This window comes from Astyanax mexicanus, chromosome 25 (assembly GCF_023375975.1).
Source record: "Astyanax mexicanus isolate ESR-SI-001 chromosome 25, AstMex3_surface, whole genome shotgun sequence".
In the NCBI taxonomy this organism is placed as follows: domain Eukaryota; kingdom Metazoa; phylum Chordata; class Actinopteri; order Characiformes; family Acestrorhamphidae; genus Astyanax; species Astyanax mexicanus.
The window spans coordinates 23249190-23267642 of NC_064432.1; the positions used below are offsets into that span (position 1 = coordinate 23249190).

Here is an 18453-nt window from a genome sequence, read left to right on the forward strand (position 1 = left end):
GTGGGGATTAATGCCAGACTGTCATAGAGTGACTCCCATTTTTGTCCTGGAATGGATAGAATGGTGTGATGATGTGTGGTGAAATTTTATAAAATGACATATCACCTTTTGATCTTGATTACAGTCCAAAGTTACAGTAAAAAAAAAGTCCTACAACCAGTGGTAGAGCTTAGATTTTCTGCCCGAACCCAGACGTTTAATTCTATTTTTATTTTATATAAATATATATATATATATAAATATATATTCACTCGCTCTCCTCTGTCCACTTTAAAATTGTCCACCTCTCCATAGATCACAGCTATTCTCTCTCGTATTTACACAGAGCATTCTGCTAAACTTCTGAACAGCTTGCAAACTCTGAGGTCTGATTTACCTCTGTGTTTAGAACTAACGCAGAAGTGGCTCAGACCACTAACTATTACAACATACCAAGAGCTGGCTGAAGGGGAAGTCAGCTCAGGCATTTTAGTGTGTGAAACAAGGCAATGATGAATTCTCAGCACTGCAGACATACTGGCATGGTGGTGGTGTATGAGGTGTCAGTGTGTGTTGTGCTGCTATGAATGTATCAGATGCAGCAGTGCTGCTGGAGTTTTTAAACATCCCAGTATCACTGCTGGACTGAGAATAGAATATTTCACCAACAGCGTCCTGTGGGCACTGATGAAGGACTAGAGAAGTAGATTCAGAGCTTCTGTCTCTAACGTTACTACTATCTACAACGTGGCACATTTATAAGTAGGAGTGTCTAACAGATTTAACTGTCAGCGATCAATGTGTTTAAAACCTCCAGCAGCACCGCTGTGTCTGATCCCGCAGTGCTGAGAATGCTAAGACCCGCCAATCAAATAATAGCTGCTCTGTGATGGTTTTCACTCTTGTGGGATCCTGATCATTGAAGAACGGGGTGAAAAAAAAAAAGAATAATAAAATATACAGAGAAACAGATATAGAACTACAGTCTGTAATTATAGAACTACACTGCTGATGTGGGCGTTACAAAGGCGTTCCCTGCGTCGTCCAATTAAAGCGTTTTAATGAATGGGAAATGCTTTTATACAAGCTATTATTATTTCCTATGACTATGTAATAAATATAAAAGTTTGATTGAGCTTTATTACTCTGTCTAGTGAGCAGCATAGAGGCTAACAAAAATAAACTTTACCAATTAAATGATATATTAATATTTAAAAAAAAAAAACACCAGAGACCCCAACAATCACTGCAGCCATTCTCTACACTGTATTACTCTGATCAGAGTCTCTGTAAATAAGCAGGGATTTAACATGAAAGGCAGGGAAGTCTAAAAAACGCTCTTCTATGCTTCTCTGGAACGATTGAAAGCGGATTGTGCTGCGGACACCTTCTCTCTGATTGGACAGACGCATTGCGTTGGACTGATTCATTTGCATAAAGTTCACCTTGACCTCAACTTTTCATCTGCATGGCATCCCCCAGGGTCGACGTATCGGACCCATTAAGCACTGCGCGACTGTGTCTGATGGAGGCGACGCTTCCTATTGAAAATGAATGGGATACGTCGCTGTGCGTCGTTAGCATCCTATGTAAAAAATGGTAAATATTGAGCGTAGAATCAGTGTCAACATGGCCTTAATGTTTTGCTTGATTAGTGTATAGAACCAATTATATACACATACTGTGCTCTGCTATGCACACACATGCCAAAATAGTCATCCGACAGCACTATGTATGAGTTGATCATGAAGTGCCCACACACTGACGTGAATTATCAGAGGCCTGATAATGGGTCTTTAGCTTCAGTCAGACGTGGCAAAAGTAATGGGACACTATATTAGTTCTCATATTAGTCTCATGACGTGTGGTATGTGAGTATATACACAGAGAAAAAGGTCAGTAGCGTCACATGACGCACAGCTACAGTTAACCGACTGGGAGACGAGCAGCAGTTTCTATTCTGCGTGTATCAGTAATCAGGAGCATGGAGAATATTGAGACAGATGAAGACTCTGAGAGCATCTATATGAATATTGAAGATTTTGAAAAAAATGGTAAAGATGGGAAAAACCCTGACAGCTTTTATATGAACACAGCAGCACAGAACAAAGGTAAACATGAATTTATACACATTACTAAAACATTTTAATAACTAATGTAGAAATATATTAATCTATATAATTTACTTTAGCAGTGTTGTGTATATATATATATATATATATATATATATATATATATATATATATATATATATATATATATATATATATATATATATATATATATATACAGTTCATATTCATAAAGTTTTAAGAGCTCAAAAATCAATATTTGGTGAAATAACCCTGGTTTTTAATCACAGTTTTAATCATGCATCTTGGCATCATGTTCTCCTCCACCAGTCTTACACACTGCTTTTTGATAACTTTATGCTAATCACTCCTGGTGCAAAAATTTAAGCAGTTCAGTTTGGTGGTTTGATGGCTTGTGATCATCCATCTTCCTCTTGATTATATTCCAGAGGTTTTCAATTTGGTAAAATCAAATAAACTGATCATTTTTTTAGTTGGTCTCTTATTTATTGTCCAGAGGTGTATATACACACATTTCAATTAGAAATATCTGATCAACATATGAGGCAGTGTTTTACTCTTATGTCATTAATAGCTTTGATTCTTTTATAGGCCCTAAATTAGAGCCCTGTGGGACTCCACACAGTCGCTATGGTGTTATTAACTGTAACTTAAGCCTTGGGCTCAAGTAGGAAAATAAATGGAATATGGAATTTCTGAAGTGTTCAGTTACAAAATGTTTGTAAATCGTGATTTGTTGAGCCCTGTCTTTGTCTGGCAACAGTTGGCACTTTTCTAAAGGAAGCAGAGGAGAGAAAGAGGTAGTGGTGATAATATAATTGGAGACAAGTTTCTGTGAAATCAGTGGAATATAAAAGAAAAGCAGTAGTGGAAGTGTGAGCATGTTTTTGCAGGTTGTGAAGCTGCGTCTGAGGGCAGGCAGGTGCGCTCTGGTAACGCAGCTGCAGTGGGTCTGGGGCTGCTGTGTTTTATCCTGCTGGCTGTAATCGTGGGTCTGAGTATCAAACACAATGCAGAAATACAGCAGATCCAGAACAGCTATACCAACATCACACTGGAGAGAGACCAGTTACAAACCAGCTACACCAACATCACACTGGAGAGAGACCAGCTACAGACCAGCTACACCAACATCACACTGGAGAGAGACCAGTTAATAGAGAGATATGATGGCATTGCCCATAAGTATGAGCAGTTATTGGACACCAACAACAAACTGGGTTTACAGAGAGAGCAGTTACAGAGGATTTATGAAACTGTAAATATGGAAAAATATGCCCTTCAGAAGAAGCTCACAGAGATGGGTGAGTTATTATTATTATTATTATTATTTAGTTATTATCAATAGGACATTTATTAGAAAAATGAACTAAAATAAATCAGAAGTTGATTGTAACATCATAGGTTTTACCGTGGTGTTTCTCCAGAAGCAGTTTGTCCCTCTGGATGGTTGAAGTTCATGTGCAGCTGTTACTATGTCTCTCCTTCTGCGAACACCTGGGACTGGGGCAGGCATGACTGCAGAAAGAGAGGAGCAGATCTTGTGATCATCAAAAGCAGAGAGGAACAGGTGAGAGCTCTTTTTTTTTTTTTTTTTTTTTAAAGAAACATAAATTATATATACTCACTAACACAAAATTCCTAATCGATTATGATATGATAGTGGTTATCCTACTGTAAAAAGCCAGCTGGAAGCCTTGACACATATAACTGAGATGTTGCCTTAAAAAAAGTTAGCATAAATTGAGTTAGCATGAATTAAAACATCAAGTTATTATAACTAACTTGATTTATTTGTAAGGTAGCCCAGGGGGAATCCCTACACACTGATGCTGAGTGTTAGTCAGAAGCTGGTGGACACACCCAGTATGCAAATAGATTGTGACAGAAGCCAATGGAAAAGAAGCTGCCAATTAAAATACACTAAACTCAGTTATTATAAGTTGGTTCAACTCAAAGATCTCAGTTTGAACAGTACAGTATATGTGCCCACAAATGTTCAACTAACTCAAAATAGTTGAGTATTGGTTAGAAATATCCAATTTTATGTAAAACAGAAGTTCAAACAGCGTGGAACAGTGTGTCGCTCCACAGCACAGGGCCTCCATACTTAAACCTGAACATTTTCAGATTCCAAACATAACCTGGATTTCTTACAAAAGACTAGATGGATTAAGTATGTAGCAGTCCAGGTGACTCAGTCACACCACCACTGAAAACAAAAAAGGTGATGAGATGACTGGCCGACAGACAGCCTAAATAATAGGATATTTGTCAAAATGACCATCCTACTATATGATGCCTTTTAAGTGGGCAAAATGAGGCGTGTATACCAGTCACTGATCTCTCACCAAGAGGTACACTACCCAGAAATAGCCTCTGAGAGCCTTTAGAAATGGAGCTTAACTGTATGCCGGGTTTAACACCAGTCTGGAGTGTATTATTGTTCTGCCAGTAAGCATATAACAGAGCAATGCCAAAGTTAATAATAATAATAATAATAAAAAAACAGTTTTAAGTTATAAATTATTAAGTTATGAATGTTTTAATGGTAATGTGAATGTTCTTCACCAAAAAGCCAGTTTAATCATTTAAACTGTAGGCATTTGGTTGGCATTAAGACCCTGGCATCTCCTATGGTAGCATTAAGACACTGCTACTGCCTATAATGTCATGCCAAATGTTATGGGACGACATTTTAGGGAATGACTTGGGAACATGCACACCTGTATAAGTTGCAAGTTGTTGTCATGTGAGTGAATTTTGGATAAGGAGATACTCTGGACTGATTTATTTAGTTCTATATTGACTATTTTAATTGTATTTGAGTTAATTGGACTTCTAACTGGATTAGAATATATATATATATATATATAAACCAAAGCACAATTCACTTAAATGTGCATATATTTCTGGATCAAATCTGGACATTCTTAATGTGTGTAGTTGAGTCACTTAAAGTTAAACAAGTTCAAGATATGACTGCCATCTAATATTTGTTTGTTACATCCTCAGATATTTGTTTCGGGACTTGGAAAGACGTTGTGGATTGGTCTGACGGACAAGGCCCAAGAGGGTTCCTGGAAATGGGTGGACGACACGTTGCTTGGATCTGGGTATAAAAACTAATCCGAGATTATGCTGGTTAATAATGTTACAATGCTAAGTTTCCAAAAATGACTGTGCTTATACTTAGCTTATACAGCTTCACCTCATCTGGGAAAGCTTTCCACAAGGTTTAGGAGTGTGTTCAAACAGGAACAGTAAGGGAAACTGCTCCCACAAAGTTGGGGGCATGGAATTGTCCCTGAATCTTGTTGTATGCTGAGACAGAGTTCCTTTTACTGGAACTAAGGGGCTGACCCCAACTGCTGTAAACTATAAGTAAAACATATTATTTAATAAAGATTTAATTATTAATTTCATCTGATACTACTACTTAAAGATTTGAAATCATTATCATAATTTTCACTGACACATTTTTTTTATAGCTGGGTCAGGAGAGGTTTTAGGGTTTAGGCACCTACGCAAACGAATTGGCCCAAAGTCCTGAGATAAAATCTCGAGTCATCAGCAGCCAGAGCCTGAGAGAGCACAATTGGCCATGCTCCCTTTGGGTGGATAAATACTGACCGTCACATGAATCTGTCCGCTGATGTATAAAGGCTGAGGATCCAGGATCTCCATAAGTCATATTGGTGTATTATTATTTTAACATTAGGAGTCTTTCATCATTTCACTCCTTGTTTCTTTATGTCTGGTTGTGTTTTTTTTTTTCTCAGGTACTGGAATCACGGTGAACCAAATAACATCAACTATATCTATGCAGACGAGGACTGTGTCCAGATAAATCCTCTCATCAGCCCCTTTAACACACAGTCTAACTGGAACGATGTCCGCTGTTCTGAAAGCCTCTCTTGGATTTGTGAGAAGAGAATCTCTAATTTCAGTTAAAGCCTAATGATGTAACATTTAACACAGTTTCTTTAGTTCTGTCCTTCTAATCTTCTACATACAGTATCTGTGCTTTTTCAGGTGTTTATTGCTTTAATGCTTTTTATAATAATTACTACTAATAAAAAATGAACTTTTCTTATAAACAGAAGCAGATAAAAAGCTCTGGAAATGTGTTTAATGTCTGTTAGCCTATACTAAAAAAATAAATTCAGCCTTGCAGTGAAGCATATTTATTCAACACAAACATATTCATGCAAATTAGTTTCATTATTCTTTTCAGATGCACAGTTTCCAGGGTTGCAGTTCACGGGAATATATATACTGTTTGTTATTGTCTTAGCTACACCGATCATAACAAAAAAAACAACTATAATAAATATATATTTCACAAAAAAGACGGTCACAGACTATGAAGCTTTGCAAACATTGATTTTTTTATTGCTAACAACAGTGAGAGGAAAATATATATAAAACATATAAATACTGATGCTTAGCTAAAGGAAAAAATACAATAGATTTAAAAGCATTTCACACACATTTATTTCCAAAGTGAGGATTAACAGTATTCTATTTTCTGTACAATTTACCCTTAAACTTATAATTACCTTGTTATTACATTTTAAACAGGTAATGAGTAATCTGGAACTAAATACATTTTTCTCATTGCACAAGTCTTATATCCATAAATTTCAAACATTAACTGTGTGTGTTCTGCAGTTTCAGGTTCTGCTACTTTATAAAATCATACAGCATTAATTCATTAACTGAATTAATTACTGAATCTGTTGCATCAAGCTTAAACCAACAAAACCCACAAACAGCAGAAGAACAGATGAGCTGCACGTGAGCGGCGCCTTCTAACCACCTCTTTCCTGCAGTAGATGGAGGCCCTGCTTTATGTGCTGCTGCTGCTGCGCTTCATTACGGAGCAGATGATGTGTAGATCACTTTTTAGAGAGAGAGAGAGAGAGGCGATACATATTCTTAATGTATTAATATTTATTTAATCTTATTACTTTACTTTTATTTCTTATTGGGAAGAATCAAAATAATATTTCTTTAAAAAAGTGGTATTTTCCAGCAACTCTGCTGCCAGAAAAAAAAAAATATATATATATATATATATATTTTATCTGTCCAAAAAACTAAGAAGTACTGTTAGATTATAAATCCCAGCTTTTAATGAATGGACTTTTCTTTTTAGTCAAATAAATGAATCATCTGTCAAAATAAAAATATTTACTTTCTCTACATGTAGATTATTTTACTGTTCATCTCAAAATTATGAACATAGTTCATTAAAAATGTGTATTAAAGTTACAGTATTAAACAGTATAATAGCAGACCAATCAGAGTGACTTATAAAAACCTTTGATCAACAACATCACAGCAAATACATAAATATTAATGGAGCCTTACACCATACAGCCAACCTCACCAAAAAATAACTCTCTTAGAACTTTAATACACTAAAATGACAAATTAGCCCCAAAGCATCATGGGATCACTGCTTGTTTTTCAAACAAGAAATGAGAGAAATTCAGAAATTTCACATTACCTTAAAAATATTAAAGTAAATGCTTACAGTATTTAGGAACAGTAACTTTCTGGCAGCATCACGTTTTTACTTTTTTCCATATTTCAGTTTTAAACTGTATTTGACAGTGACAAATCTGAATAACAACTGTTATTTTAGTAAAAATTAGACTAAATGTTGTATATTTAATCATAAAAAATGTAGTTTTTTTATTTTATGGTTAGTTTTGTTAAAATTGTCAGTTAAAACTGTTTAAAAACAGATGATTCATTCCTACAGATCAAATGACACATTCTAATAAACAGTGTATTATTTAGTTGTAAAGTGATTTTCTATATAAAATAGAGGAAAATACTGTAAACTGTATGAAATAAACCTTGTTAAATCACTTTGTACAGTTTGTATGTGTCAGTAATGAAAGTGTTTGTTCAGTCTGCAGTGGAAACTGCTCTCAGTGTTTTTTCTGATGAGTTTAGAGATGAAACCACAGCGCAGCAAAAGCTTGACCGCAGCTGTGTTTAGCAGAACACAGCAGATCTGCTGTAAAAGTAGAGAGAACACAGCTCACACCTCTAACCCTCACTTGATTTTAGACATGATACCAGCTGTTTCATCTTCTTTATACTATCAGTACATTTACTCACTAACACATGACTGTAGCAGAAATATGATAATATTAGATATAATATAATATATTACCACCCACAGTGGACAGAGCAGTGCAGTGTGTGTGGGGGGGGTTAATGATCGTGACTGAGGAGCCCCCACACACACATATCCCACAGGTCAGTTCAGCGTCATTTACCTTCTATTGGACATGCCAAAAGTAATGGGACATAATATTAATTCCTGTACCATGACTTTTGGCATGTCAGTGTAGTTTCTGAGGATTTAATAAGAGTGAATGATGTGAAAAATACCTTCTGTCAGAAGATCAGGATCAATCTGCTCTTTTCCTCCTGGCAGGCTGATAGATTCCATTACTAAAAGAAATATAAGATATATATAAATATAACAGAAATATAATACAGCAGCACGGAGGAAAGGACATAAAAACAGGTCAGGAAATATATAACAAATAATAATACATCTATATACAGAAAAGATTACAGAAAAAAAATATATAAAAAATATATAATAGAGAAAAAATATATAAATCTAGTGCAGCTAAGATAAGCTGAGGAGATATGATTATGGTATAACCATCACTATTAAAATCACTACTAACTAATCAGCATAAATAATCAGAGATGGGAATAAAAAGTGCTAATCTAATATCCTACCTGCAAAAAAACAAACAAAACTATTATATATGTACAATTTCATTTAATACATTTAAATTCTAAAATTCTAAAAAGATGATCACTGATAAAAAGGTGCTGGTAAATCTGGCAAATGTCCAGTTAAATATACAAAAACATAATCTGCTGCAGACAACGTGATTTTTATATTTTATTAATTCAAACCCTGATTTTTTTTTTTTATTCATATGATTGATAATGGTTCATTTGTTACTGTGTTTGTTACCATTTCCTTCAGAAAATGCATATTTGGTTTGTTTTCTAATTTTTAATTCTTATATGATTGTATAAATCCAGTAGTGTCTACAGGGCTTAAATCAAAGCGTTCAATTGACTTAGTTCTAAACTTACTGTAAAAAATGAACAATTTGCAAAGGAACTGCGTGAGAATATTTAAGCTGCATGGGATGGATTCTAACAGAACTCCATTAGGAACCTCTACAACTCCATTCTTAGAGTGCTTAGAGAGCTCTGGCATGCTGCTTTACCCAGGTGTTACACACTCTCTCAACACACTGCTGTATGAGTAGCTCCATAAATATGATGAAGAGCTTCTAATATCAAATGTCTTATTTTATATATTTTTTGTTTCTGATAAATTTGATCTTCCTTTTAAATAAAATTACAAACCAAAACGTTTATATATCAATGTTAAAGTGTTTTAAACACACAATTTAAAAGACACAAGGTTTTCCAGCACAGTAATGATTATTAAATGCTTGTTAAAATACGTAATTAAATACCTGCCTTTTAAGCTGCGACTGGTTTCTTGTTTTCTTCTTTCTTTAAATGTGATCATCACTATTACTGCCAGTGATAATACCACAGGGATCACAGTAATAATAACAAGGATGATGTACGACCTGTTATCATCAGTGATTTTATCTGTATGAAAGAAAGAAAATAAGACAAGTTAAGAAGTTTTAATTGAATTATAAGCACTTTCTAAGAATTTTCACATTCAAATAACATTAAAACTCATAATCTACAGCGTGTAAAAGGTTTAAAATATGTAAAAGACTCTCATACCGAGTTTATGAGGACAGAGTTTGGCGAAGTTAACAGTGATGCTCTGTTTGCTGACTGGGTTTGAAGCCTCACAGCTGAAGATGTCTTTATCTATCTGCTGAATTTCCAGAGGGAGGTTCAGTGTGGTGTTGATACTGGAGCTGTTGAAGCTGCTGGTCTTGTTTAATAAAATATTTCCTCTAAACCAGGAGAGATTCAGTCCTCTCACGTTCCTCACTGAACACTGCAGTAAACACAGATCACTCTCTGGAGAATAGGGGTTCAGTGTGATCACCCGAGGAGTTGATACTTTATCTGAAACAACAAAATATAAAAAAACTATTCTAAAAGAACAGAATCATGTACTGAATATATGTTTCTGTATATTAAACTGACAAAACGTACCGAAAACATTCAGCTGGTAAGATTGCTTTGTTTCCACTTCTCTATAGCTCTCTACAGAATAAACACCTGAATCATCTGATCTCAGATCTGAGAGAGTGAAGAACTCGCTGATCCAGGAGAGACGATTCTTAAACTTCTCATTAATTTCAGTCTGTTTATTCAACACCTGTCCAATGGTTCTGTCTTTATATGTTATAGTACCAGATGTAGGAACTCTAGTAGAGAATGTAACAGATTCTCCCACAGCTCCATTCAGCACCTCCACCTGCCGAGCTGAAGCTCTGGATACTGATACACAGCTGAAGATTCCTGCACACAGAAATATTATAACAAATTGTTGTTTAGACTATAGATTATATCGTAATATTCATTTAATGAATTTAGTGCTCTCTGGAGCTTAATATATCTGTGTATACTTTTGTTTAGAAGTCAGAGAGTCCAAACACATCTGATCTTTTTGTTTATAGGTCTTCGTCTAGTCTGATGAGTTTAAACGTGAAAATATTCCTAAAAATATCAGATTTAATAATATTTCTTTTTAATTTGTTTATTTTTTTAAATCTGAACTTTTCAGAATTTTTAAATTCAAGACTTAAATAATAAAAAATCAATCTGTGTGTTTTACTTTTAGAATACAAATTATTATTATTAGTGTAGCACTTTTAGCAACTAAAACATGATAAAAAATAAATGAAAAAAATAATCTCTTTAAATCTCTTACACTGTGTGTATAAATATTTCTAAAAAATAAAACATTTCTTCTTAATTTCATTTGGTCAGTTAGAATTTTTCGGAATATAATAAATAAATAATTAAAAAAAATATTACAAATCACATATTTTATTTGAATAGCACTTTAGGCAATGGATATTATAATAAATTTTAGGTTCATACAATTCAGTTTTAGTCTTGATTTTCGTGTTGCTGGCTGTTTTTTGGAGATTACAGACTAAAGTTTGGAGTTGTAGGCAAATAAGAGTTAGATGTTTAAATATGATTAAAAATATATATAAAAAGTAAAATTACTGCACACAGAAACATAGAATCAGGCATCTTCACCACAACCTCCCTCCATTAATCTCTCAGTTCTTACGTAACAGAAAATAAAAGTCTAAAACAGAGTCTAAAAGTGTGAAAGTAAACTAAAATCTACAATCCAGTTCCATCTAACACTGTTTTATTAATGAACCTACATTATACCTGTAATGCAGAAAACATACATTATCACATCTTATAACACTGATATATAAATCAGCAACATTCTAAATTTAAACCAGTTAAAACTATTTAAAACTCACCCCAAAAACACATCATCCATCTTTCTGCTTTAAATATTGTCCTCATTGTAATAATAATATTAATCTTATAATAATTTCCTGTTGTTAGATATAATAGATATAATTATGGCTGTTTTTGTTGTAAATCGAGTAGAAGATCTGAAGTGTGACTCCAGGAAGCTCAGTATCACTGGGGCTGGGTTTGGGGGCGGGGCTATAACTCTGCATATTCACTCTGTTTTTTATGTCTGAGGGTTTTCTTTAGAAAAACAGAAGAACTGAAGAGTAAACTTGTTATGTTGCGTCCATTTATTCTTTTATTTTTAATAATAAAACATAGTTAAATCCCAAATAAATAATAGTCTGTATGTTTCACTTCGACAGTTAGAAAATATCTTCACAGATCACTTGATTCTGTGGATTTCAGGTTCTAATAAACTGTTTAATGTAATAAAATGAAATAACTGAAGCTCATTTTCTCATAATTTGTAATATAAAGATTCAACACATAAACATATTCATGCAAATTAGTTTCATTATTCTTTTCAGATGCACAGTTTCCAGGGTTGCAGTTCATGGGAATATATACACTGTTTGTTATTGTCTTAGCTACACCGATCATAACAATAAAACAACTATAATAAATATATATTTGACAAAAAAGACGGTCACAGACTATGAAGCTTTGCAAACATTGATTTTTTTATTGCTAACAACAGTGAGAGGAAAATATATATAAAACATATAAATACTGATGCTTAGCTAAAGGAAAAAATACAATAGATTTAAAAGCATTTCACACACATTTATTTCCAAAGTGAGGATTAACAGTATTCTATTTTCTGTACAATTTACCCTTAAACTTGTAATTACCTTGTTATTACATTTTAAACAGGTAATGAGTAATCTGGAACTAAATACATTTTTCTCATTGCACAAGTCTTATATCCATACATTTCAAACATTAACTGTGTTTGTTCTGCAGTTTCAGGTTCTGCTACATTATAAAATCATACAGCATTAATTCATTAACTGAATTAATTACTGAATCTGTTGCATCAAGCTTAAACCAACAAAACCCACAAACAGCAGAAGAACAGATGAGCTGCATGTGAGCGGCGCCTTCTAACCACCTCTTTCCTGCAGTAGATGGAGGCCCTGCTTTATGTGCTGCTGCTGCGCTTCATTACGGAGCAGATGATGTGTAGATCACTTTTTAGAGAGAGAGAGAGAGAGAGAGAGAGAGAGAGAGAGAGGCGATACATATTCTTAATGTATTAGTATTTATTTAATCTTATTACTTTACTTTTATTTCTTATTGGAAAGAATCAAAATAATATTTCTTTAAAAAAGTGGTATTTTCCAGCAACTCTGCTGCCAGAAAAAAAAAATATATATATATATTTTATCTGTCCAAAAAACTAAGAAGTACTGTTAGATTATAAATCCCAGCTTTTAATGAATGGACTTTTCTTTTTAGTCGAATAAATGAATCATCTGTCAAAATAAAAATATTTACTTTCTCTACATGTAGATTATTTTACTGTTCATCTCAAAATTATGAACATAGTTCATTAAAAATGTGTATTAAAGTTACAGTAGTAAACAGTATAATAGCAGACCAATCAGAGTGACTTATAAACACCTTTGATCAACAACATCACAGCAAATACATAAATATTAATGGAGCCTCTAAATTTTTAACCTATTTTCACACACAAAATACAACCACTTTAAAACGTTGAAAAGACAAATTAGCCCCAAAGCATCATGAGATCACTATTTTTCTATTAAAAAAAATTAATAATTCAGAAATATTACAGTACCTTAAAAATAGTAAAGTAAATTCCTGTTAAAGAACAGTAACTTTCTGGCAGCATCTCCTTTTCACTTTTTTTTTAACTTTTTTTGCATATTTCAATTCAAATTATATAAAATGTTGGTATATTTAATAATTAAAAATGTTTTTTTTAATTCATGGTTAGTTCTGTTAAAATTGTCAGTTAAAACTGTTTAAAAACAGATGAATCGTGTATTTATTCCTACAGATTTTATTCATAATGTCACATAACACATAAACGGTGTATTCTTTTAATTGTAAAATGATTTTCTATATAAAATAGAGGAAAATACTGTAAACTGTATGAAATTAATCTTGTTAAATCACTTTGTACAGTTTGTATGTGTCAGTAATGAGAGCGTTTGTTCAGTCTGCAGTGGAAACTGCTCTCAGTGTTTTTTCTGATGAGTTTAGAGATGAAACCACAGCGCAGCAAAAGCTTGACCGCAGCTGTGTTTAGCAGAACACAGCAGATCTGCTGTAAAAGTAGAGAGAACACAGCTCACACCTCTAACCCTCACTTGATTTTAGACATGAGACCAGCTGTTTCATCTGCTTTATACTATCAGTACATTTACTCACTAACACATGACTGTAGCAGAAATATGATAATATTAGATATAATATAATATATTACCACCCACAGTGGACAGAGCAGTGCAGTGTGTTGGGGGGGGGGGGGGGGGGGGGGTAATGATCGTGACTGAGGAGCCCCCACACACATATCCCACAGGTCAGTTCAGCGTCATTTACCTTCTATTGGACATGCCAAAAGTAATGGGACATAATATTAATTCCTGTACCATGACTTTTGGCATGTCAGTGTAGTTTCTGAGGATTTAATAAGAGTGAATGATGTGAAAAATACCTTCTGTCAGAAGATCAGGATCAATCTGCTCTTTTCCTCCTGGCAGGCTGATAGATTTCATTACTAACAGAAATATAAGATATATATAAATATAACAGAAATATAATACAGCAGCACGGAGGAAAGGACATAAAAACAGGTCAGGAAATATATAACAAATAATAATACATCTATATACAGAAAAGATTACAGAAAAAATATATAAAAAATATATAATAGAGAAAAAAATATATAAATCTAGTGCAGCTAAGCTAAGCTGAGGAGATATGATTATGGTATAACCATCACTATTAAAATCACTACTAACTAATCAGCATAAATAATCAGAGATGGGAATAAAAAGTGCTAATCTAATATCATACCTGCAAAAAAACAAACAAAACTATTATATATGTACAATTTCATTTAATACATTTAAATTCTAAAATTCTAAAAAGATGATGACTGATAAAAAGGTGCTGGTAAATCTGGCAAATGTCCAGTTAAATATACAAAAACATAGTCTGCTGCAGACAACGTGATTTTTATATTTTATTAATTCAAACCCTGATTTTTTTTTTTTATTCATATGATTGATAATGGTTCATTTGTTACTGTGTTTGTTACCATTTCCTTCAGAAAATGCATATTTGGTTTGTTTTCTAATTTTTAATTCTTATATGATTGTATAAATCCAGTAGTGTCTACAGGGCTTAAATAAAAGCGTTCAATTGACTTAGTTCTAAACTTACTGTAAAAAATGAACAATTTGCAAAGGAACTGCGTGAGAATATTTAAGCTGCATGGGATGGATTCTAACAGAACTCCATTAGGAACCTCTACAACTCCATTCTTAGAGTGCTTAGAGAGCTCTGGCATGCTGCTTTACCCAGGTGTTACACACTCTCTCTACACACTGCTGTATGAGTAGCTCCATAAATATGATGAAGAGCTTCTAATATCAAATGTCTTATTTTATATATTTTTTGTTTCTGATAAATTTGATCTTCCTTTTAAATAAAATTACAAACCAAAACGTTTATATATCAATGTTAAAGTGTTTTAAACACACAGCTTTAAAGACACAAGGTTTTCCAGCACAGTAATGATTATTAAATGCTTGTTAAAATACGTAATTAAATACCTGCCTTTTAAGCTGCGACTGGTTTCTTGTTTTCTTCTTTCTTTAAATGTGATCATCACTATTACTGCCAGTGATAATACCACAGGGATCACAGTAATAATAACAAGGATGATGTACGACCTGTTATCACCAGTGATTTTATCTGTATGAAAGAAAGAAAATAAGACAAGTTAAGAAGTTTTAATTGAATTATAAGCACTTTCTAAGAATTTTCAAAATCAAATAACATTAAAACTCATAATTCTATGTTAAACACTTTACCAGGTTTCTGAAGACAAAGCTCTGTGAAGTTGACAGTGATGTTCTGCTTGCTGACTGGGTTTGAAGCCTCACAGCTGAAGATGTCTTTATCTATCTGCTGAATTTCCAGAGGGAGGATCAGTGTGGTTTCAGGACTGGAGCTGTTGGAGCTGCTGGTTTGGTTTAATTGAACATTTCCTCTAAACCAGGAGAGATTCAGTCCTCTCACGTTCCTCACTGAACACTGCAGTAAACACAGATCACTCTCTGGAGAATAGGGGTTCAGTGTGATCACCCGAGGAGTTGATACTTTATCTGAAAAAAGAAAAAAAAAAACATGACTATATAAGCTGAATACTCAGATTCACTTTTTAATTATAAAATGAATTTAAAAAGTAACGTACCGTACACAATCAGCTGGTAAACCTGCTTTGCTTTCTCTTCTCTAGTGCTCTCTACAATATAAACTCCTGAATCATCTGATCTCAGATCTGAGAGAGTGAAGAACTCGCTGCTCCAGGAGAGACGATTCTTAAACTTCTCATCAGAGTCTGTATCAGTCTGTTTATTGATCACCAGTCCAATATTGTTGCCTTCATATGTTATAGAACCAGTTACAGGAACTCTAGTAGAGAATGTAACAGATTCTCCCACAGCTCCATTCAGCACCTCCACCTGCCGAGCTGAAGCTCTGGATACTGATACACAGCTGAAGATTCCTGCACACAGAAATATTATAACAAATTGTTGTTTAGACTATAGATTATATCGTAATATTCATTTAATAAATTTAGTGCTCTCTGGAGCTTAATATATCTGTGTATACTTTTGTTTAGAAGTCAGAGAGTCCAAACACATCTGATCTTTTTGTTTATAGGTCTTCGTCTAGTCTGATGAGTTTAAATGTGAAAATATTCCTAAAAATATCATAGATTTAATAATATTTCTTTTTAATTTGTTTATTTTTTTAAATCTGAACTTTTCAGAATTTTAAATTCAAGACTTTAATAATAAAAAATCAATCTGTGTGTTTTACTTTTAGAATACAAATTATTATTATTAGTGTAGCACTTTTAGCAACTAAAACATGATAAAAAATAAATGAAAAAAAAATCTCTTTAAGTCTCTTGCACTGTGTGTATAAATATTTCTAAAAAATAAAACATTTCTTCTTAATTTCACTTGGTCAGTTAGAATTTTTCGGAATATAATAAATAAATAATTTTAAAAAATATTACAAATCACATATTTATTTGAATAGCACTTTAGGCAATGGATATTATAATAAATTTTAGGTTCCCACAATTCAGTTTTAGTCTTGATTTTCGTGTTGCTGGCTGTTTTTTGGAGATTACAGACTAAAGTTTGGAGCTGTAGGCAAAAAAGAGTTAGATGTTTAAATTTGATTTAAAAAAATTATAAAAAGTAAAATTACTGCACACAGAAACATAGAATCAGGCATCTTCACCACAACCTCCCTCCATTAATCTCTCAGTTCTTACGTAACAGAAAATAAAAGTCTAAAACAGAGTCTAAAAGTGTGAAAGTAAACTAAAATCTACAATCCAGTTCCATCTAACACAGTTTTATTAATGAACCTACATTATACCTGTAATGCAGAAAACATACATTATCACATCTTATAACACTGATATATAAATCAGTAACATTCTAAATTTAAACCAGTTAAAACTATTTAAAACTCACCCCAAAAACACATCATCCATCTTTCTGCTTTAAATATTGTCCTCATTGTAATAATAATATTAATCTTATAATAACTTCCTGTTGTTAGATATAATAGATATAATTATGGCTGTTTTTGTTGTAAATCGAGTAGAAGATCTGAAGTGTGACTCCAGGAAGCTCAGTATCACTGGGGCTGGGTTTGGGGGCGGGGCTATAACTCTGCATATTCACTCTGTTTTTTATGTCTGAGGGTTTTCTTTAGAAAAACAGAAGAACTGAAGAGTAAACTTGTTATGTTGCGTCCATTTATTATTTTATTTTTAATAATAAAACATAGTTAAATCCCAAATAAATAATAGTCTGTATGTTTCACTTCGACAGTTAGAAAATATCTTCACAGATCACTTGATTCTGTGGATTTCAGGTCCTAATAAACTATGTTTAATGTAATAAAATGAAATAATTGAAGCTCATTTTCTCATAATTTGTAATATAAAGATACAGAGAAAAAAGTTTTCCCGTTTTGGCCGGGAAACTACCGTATTTTACTCCTCTTTCCCGCCGTCCTCCCGTATTAGTATTTTCCCGTAAATTTCCCGTATTTTATTAAAATAAAAAATATATATATTATTGAGGATACAGGGCACTGACCGCTCTGTGTCTCTTAACCAATCGTGGAGCCGGTTCAAGGAGAAAGTCCCGCCTTTTAGGAGAAACAGCCAATCAGCTTGCAAAGGAGAGTCAGTGTGGGGAAGCCCCGCCCTCCTCGCTGTGAGTTCAGGCAGCTAGTTGGAGCTGCTGATGTTAAAACATACATGCAGCGATTTTTCTAAAAGAAAGGTAACGGTAGGCTAATCATGTAAACTGTGATGAGATTTTTCTGATAGCTGCTTAAAAATACTCCGAAATAAAACACACAGATTAAACCTCTTAAAATAAAAATAAATACAGCTTGTGACTCAGTTTAACTAGAAATGTGGAGAGGACCGACATTAACTGAACTGATCAGGGGTGGAGTGATCAAAAGGAAGAAGTATTAATTAAAAATTATTGTGTAGGCCCCTTAGGACTAATTTTTACTGATGGAATATATCTGGTCCATGTCCTTTTAGTAAAAGCTCATAATACCATTTTTA

The 18453-nt window shown here is 33.4% G+C and overlaps 2 protein-coding genes across 2 annotated transcripts in view; one reads left to right on the forward strand and one right to left on the reverse strand.

Annotated features, from left to right (window-relative positions):
• The first annotated feature begins 1963 nt into the window (after window positions 1-1963).
• On the forward strand, window positions 1964-6954 carry LOC125787744 (CD209 antigen-like protein B). Its single transcript, XM_049472398.1, has 7 exons — window positions 1964-2090; window positions 2664-2739; window positions 2836-2872; window positions 2941-3376; window positions 3500-3642; window positions 5088-5188; window positions 5855-6954. Exons 1-7 carry the CDS (start codon window positions 1964-1966, stop codon window positions 6024-6026), a joined length of 1092 nt encoding a protein of 363 aa, XP_049328355.1. The 3' UTR covers window positions 6027-6954.
• A 1552-nt stretch (window positions 6955-8506) lies between these two features.
• LOC111188551 (titin) overlaps window positions 8507-18453 on the reverse strand; it is a 32830-nt gene continuing 22883 nt past the window's right edge. The window contains exons 2-7 of the mRNA XM_049472399.1: window positions 16033-16347; window positions 15650-15943; window positions 10281-10589; window positions 9897-10190; window positions 9611-9752; window positions 8507-8549 (exon numbers count right to left, since the gene is read on the reverse strand). Of these exons, the coding sequence (XP_049328356.1) occupies window positions 8507-8549; window positions 9611-9752; window positions 9897-10190; window positions 10281-10589; window positions 15650-15943; window positions 16033-16347 (1397 nt within the window). The remainder of the gene's footprint in view (window positions 8550-9610; window positions 9753-9896; window positions 10191-10280; window positions 10590-15649; window positions 15944-16032; window positions 16348-18453) is intronic.

What these genes read in the sequence shown, in the direction of transcription:
- LOC125787744 (XM_049472398.1), top strand. Translation starts at nt 1,964, where the DNA reads ATGGAGAATATTGAGACAGATGAAGACTCTGAGAGCATCTATATGAAT. An exon ending in TCAAAAGCAGAGAGGAACAG is followed by an intron (nt 3,643 to 5,087) that starts GTGAGAGCTCTT and finishes TTACATCCTCAG; the next exon opens with ATATTTGTTTCGGGACTTGG. An exon ending in GACACGTTGCTTGGATCTGG is followed by an intron (nt 5,189 to 5,854) that starts GTATAAAAACTA and finishes TTTTTTTCTCAG; the next exon opens with GTACTGGAATCACGGTGAAC.